The sequence below is a fragment of the Montipora capricornis genome, chromosome 6 (assembly GCF_036669925.1).
Source record: "Montipora capricornis isolate CH-2021 chromosome 6, ASM3666992v2, whole genome shotgun sequence".
Lineage (NCBI taxonomy): Eukaryota > Metazoa > Cnidaria > Anthozoa > Scleractinia > Acroporidae > Montipora > Montipora capricornis.
The window spans coordinates 31399549-31404548 of NC_090888.1; the positions used below are offsets into that span (position 1 = coordinate 31399549).

Below are 5000 nucleotides of genomic sequence, written 5' to 3' on the forward strand. Positions count from 1 at the left end.
GCTGGTCCAGTGATGGAAGGAAAGGTATGTGCACATTTTAAGGTCCACTCTCAATGATGATAACATGGGTCATTCTGCTCTTAGCTTGAAAAATGAAAAGACCTAGTCACTCAGAATACTGGAAGACTTTAAACAAAGCTGCTATGTGCAGTGAAATTGAAACATAATGATGTCACAGTAGACACTGCATAGTGTGTAGCATGATCATGAAAATAATAATTAATCAGTTGTTCAAAATGTGACACACACTTAATGTACTGCAAATCATCCTGGCAATGGTAACAGTAATTTCTTTAAGTGCCATTACTGACTGCACAATTATTTTCAAATCACAACCATCCACTGGGGAATTTTGCCAGAATTTCCTCAATTATACACTATTTGCAAAATGTAAATTTTACTTACTCTCTTACTTTCAGTTTTTCACACGCATGGTGGGGATCAGAGGAGGGATCGCCTCTTGTTTCTCACACCATCTACTGGCAGGAATGCCACCTTATTAGGTGAAATTGCAGGTACATGTATGGCCAAAACTGTATTACAGTGGAGGGACCACTTTTGACTTGTTAACCCACTGACGCCTCAAGCATCCTAGAACACCCCAGTTGACGAGCAAAATTGACAAATATGTGCCAACCAGAGATCTACATGTACTGGCTGTTGAAACAAAAGTTAGATTTTGTTCTGTGGCACTGGGCAAATTTTAAATTTGAAAAGAATTGCCAGGAGTCAATGGGCTAAACTGTAATTAAAAGGAAATTGGAAATTTTAAACACATTCTATTCAGGTCTGTGATATTTTTTGCACGATATTGTCTATTTTTCTAGAATGTGATATTACAATATTTCTTTATAAAAACACACTATTGAGGTCTGGAATGTGATATTTTTATACCCATCAATAACCTCTATACTTACAGATACAGAAACAGATACTTGTGATGCTGTTTTACAAAATATCATGGCGAGGGCCGCTCTTCACATTACTGATGAGCATCAACAAAGGTACACACATTATCTCACAAGAAAATTATCAAATTAATCTGGCATTATTGGTACTTAATTTTGTTAGTTAATGAAGTAAAGTACAAAGTATCCAAGAGCATTGCAACAACATTAGAAAATCAGACTGGAGAAATACATTGTGAAACCCAAAAGTATTTTAGTAATATTCAAGACTTACAATTTGCCATGAAGATCAAAATCAGCACATATTTGTTTGAAACAAGAGGCTATACGTTGGAGTGAATTATAGTCAATTTTCTTTAAAGTTCACAGAATTTCTGATCAGTGATCTTCACGATATCCAGGTAGAAGTCTTAAGTCCAAGTCCCATGACCCACCCATATATATGGTTACCTGCGATAGTCACAAAGTTGTTCATATTAAGACTGTTGTTCATGGCATTGATCACAATCAAAACCATTAAACAGATGTGTTGGGTGCTGGTGGAAATCATGTTATTAGCCCAGTAAGATGTGCTACCCATCCCCTCTGTCCAAATTTGGAGATCTTCTAACAAAGTAATTATACACTGCTATACGTGTGTTTCCCTGCAAACTGGAATGGGACATTTACTTTCACTAGCCATTCAACATCCTCATCAACCTAAAAAGAAGTACAGTGTACATGCAATAAGTGAAAGGTGACCCCTTCTACGTCACAGCCGATAACCATCCAAATTGTCCTGCTGTCATTTAAGGTTGACAAACCATAACCATTGAGAGGCAAATGCATTTTGTTGTGATCATACCCTTGTTTCAGTATGGATATGTATCACTTCTCTTAATCAGTAAATTATAGCCTGTGCAGTCTAGAGCAATGCAAGCGCAGTGCAAGTGCGGTGATATAATTATGCTGTTCATATTTGGGTAATATTCACAAAATTGTTTGTAATGGTCTTTGTATGCAGAGAACAATATGTTAAGTGGAGGAAAGAGAGGAAAGAGCAGGAGGAAGAGCTATCTGCATTACAAAAAAAACACAAAAGGGAAAAGCAAGAATGCAAGGAGAGCGAGGTTAGCTTCAGCAAAACAAAAAACATTTCACAAACTTACAACCTAAACCATTAATGACATTCCAAGTGCTATATTTACTACCTCATCTACATGTAAGTGCAACACCATGCTCAGATCTCATCATACAGCAAAGCTTTAAATTTTGAAGGTTGTTTTTTGCTTTTAGTGTATCAACATTTGGCAACTTCTGAATTACAGTATAACACTCAGAATATCTGACCGTACTAATGACATTGAAAGAAATACTTGTCACAATTGACAACAAACCACATTAAGTTATTGCATTTGCATTGTGAATGTCACACAAAAGAAGCACTTGGGAAGTGAGGTAACCAATGAATTTACTTAAATAGTCTTTTATAAGACAATAGTTAAGATAAACTAAACATGAATGGAACCACCAAGAAAGGAGATGGCTGATTCATGGATATTGGAGAACAAAAAGTCAGTTTTGACTTCAGGAATGAAAAGACGTTTTAGACTTGCCCAAACAAGTTACAACAATAATCATAACAAACTCAATTCGCAATTGACCCAGATGCTCTCTGTTCATACCCTACGTGAGTAACAATTTTCCTGTTAGGAGCATGAAAGCTTCAGCAATATTTATCAAGGACAAGCATCTACTTTCACCTTTCTGAGTGTAATCTTGGATAACCTCTTGGCCTCACCCCTGCCCAATTAAATGCTTGTTGTAGGTCTGCATTGCAGAGACCTTTCTTTTTACATGGGGTTATATTAATAATAATATTAATTTTAATATTATTGACACCCACATTCATTCAGTCATTCATTGGTTTAATCATACTTTCTAAACCCCTTTATATTTTTTACCCTGCTCTACCAGAAACCCAAAGTCACTGCAAGTGAAAAAGACGAAACGGTGAAATGTTATCCATGTGATGACCATGATGCCACTGTTCACAAAGTATGCCCCATAACATTTGATAATAATTATAAATTTCCACAAGGTCGCAATAGTAGCAAGAATGATAAATACTGTAGGAAACGGACAACTTTTTTGAAAGACAGGTTTCGGCATGCTTATGCCATCATCAGTTTAATGAGTTCCTAAGTGTGACAAGACATTATAAGGTTGAAAGAGTGAAGTGATCTACACACTTCAAATTCTGGACAGTTTGAGCAATAATTAATACTTATTGTCTCGTATTAGACACCTGATAAATTCAGGTGGCTCCAAAGGGGTTTGAAAGCAGGACTTTCGGGATGCCAGTGCGATACTCTGACTACCAACTCAGTTGGAAGAAGGTCAATTTTTTGGCTCATGTGTTCCAGTGAAAGGACTTGATCAAAGAAATTAGTGTATAAAAGGTTGTTATAAGGTTGTTAGCTGAGAAAGAACTCTTAAACATTGAAACAATTTACGAAATTTAAGCACAACATTTTTATAAGAAGAAATCTTACAACTCTTACTTTTTACTGATTAGATAAGAGAGGATAGAGAAAAACGGGTGTCACCAGAACCCGAGGAAGGCACTACAATAATACTTCGTTTTAAGGACCAGAAGCTTTCTCGAAAGTTTGCGAAAAATGCAATGTTCCAGGTACATACATTTTGAACATACATGTATTTGGAATTAAAAATGTGAAAACCATCGATATTGCTGGCTGATCAATGATTATTGTCAATGATTATTATTAATTAATATACAATGTATCATAGATTTAGCCAAGCCTAAAGGCAGAGTTCCTTGTTACAGTACCAATTGTAACTGGCCATACTTTAACAACAAATTTAAGGCCCGTTTTAAGCATTGCATTTTACATGTGCCAAATCTAATGCAAAAAAGGAAAATCTATTGTTTTTGATCATGTGTATTAGATTCGGCACATGTAAAATGAGACTTTTAATACGGGGCGTAAGGTATAAAACAATTTTGAATTTTTTTGGGTTTAGCCTTGCGAAAAAAACCAAACAAGACATTCTAAAAAAAGTACTTTCGATTCTGCTCTTCTGTCATAAGTCATCCAGGCACCATCCACCCTTAGCTGATTCAAAACTTATTAAGCTTAGAAGATATACCAAATTACAACTTAAAGCAAAAAGCAGCTCTAAACAAATTAAACATTTAATATAAAAACACTCAGCTTTTGCAGTATAAAAAATATATCACGATTTTCAAAACACAGGGGAGGTAATAAATAAACACATAATTATTAAGTTAACAGTTCACTAGTTACCAGTTAGTGCACACTTATAAACTAAGTTATTTAACCCATTCAGGACACCCCCAGTTGTCAAGTAAATTTTGCTAAGTCCTACTCCAAGGTTTCAATGGACTCAACATTCACATTAGTGTTGTTCTTGTATGGTTTACCAGCTACTTGCTTACATGAAAATAAACAACAACAGTCTTTTCTCTCCTCATAATATCTAGGAAGTATACGACTGGGCAGGTGCTATGAGTACAATGCCACTTCACTTCACCATACAAAGGAGAAGTGAAGTGGTGTTACATGAGCATCACATAAAGAGACAGGAGGTCCTGGATATCTATGAGAGGGTAAGTAGCTTCTTCTGCTGTGTGTTAGGGGTGCAAAAAGCTGGGCAATTTGTTTGTTACATGTCACATGTTACATCCAGCTGAACAAAATATTAAGGGGATACACTACTAAGATGCTCCTTTTGCAGACTGGTGCTTTGATAAACAAAAAGAAAGAAATCTAGAAGTTTATTATGGTCTAGTTCTTGCAAGCAATCCTGTAGAGTCAACACATGTGAATTAATCCCACTTTTGTCAAAATTGTGAATTATTAGGAAGAGAATGAGGTCAAGAGACTACTAAACTCCCAGGTAGGGAAAATTTCACAAATAGTGTGTTTTTTAAAAACGAAAAATTAATTATAACTAAGGAAAGAAAATTGGCTTTTCTAAAGGTATACTCTACTATGCGAAAACACATGTATTGTATCTAACTGACCAGGGACGAGACTCTTTGAGTGCATCGATACTTGAGAAAGA

General features: G+C 35.7%; 1 protein-coding gene across 1 annotated transcript in view; it reads left to right on the forward strand.

Annotated features, from left to right (window-relative positions):
- The window catches only part of LOC138051958 (uncharacterized), a 27512-nt gene that overhangs the window by 17647 nt on the left and 4865 nt on the right, over window positions 1-5000 (forward strand). The window contains exons 12-19 of the mRNA XM_068898297.1: window positions 1-24; window positions 420-515; window positions 920-1004; window positions 1912-2017; window positions 2865-2945; window positions 3466-3582; window positions 4417-4542; window positions 4797-4832. The exon at window positions 1-24 is cut by the window's left edge and continues 59 nt beyond it. Coding sequence (XP_068754398.1) covers window positions 1-24; window positions 420-515; window positions 920-1004; window positions 1912-2017; window positions 2865-2945; window positions 3466-3582; window positions 4417-4542; window positions 4797-4832 — 671 coding nt within the window. The remainder of the gene's footprint in view (window positions 25-419; window positions 516-919; window positions 1005-1911; window positions 2018-2864; window positions 2946-3465; window positions 3583-4416; window positions 4543-4796; window positions 4833-5000) is intronic.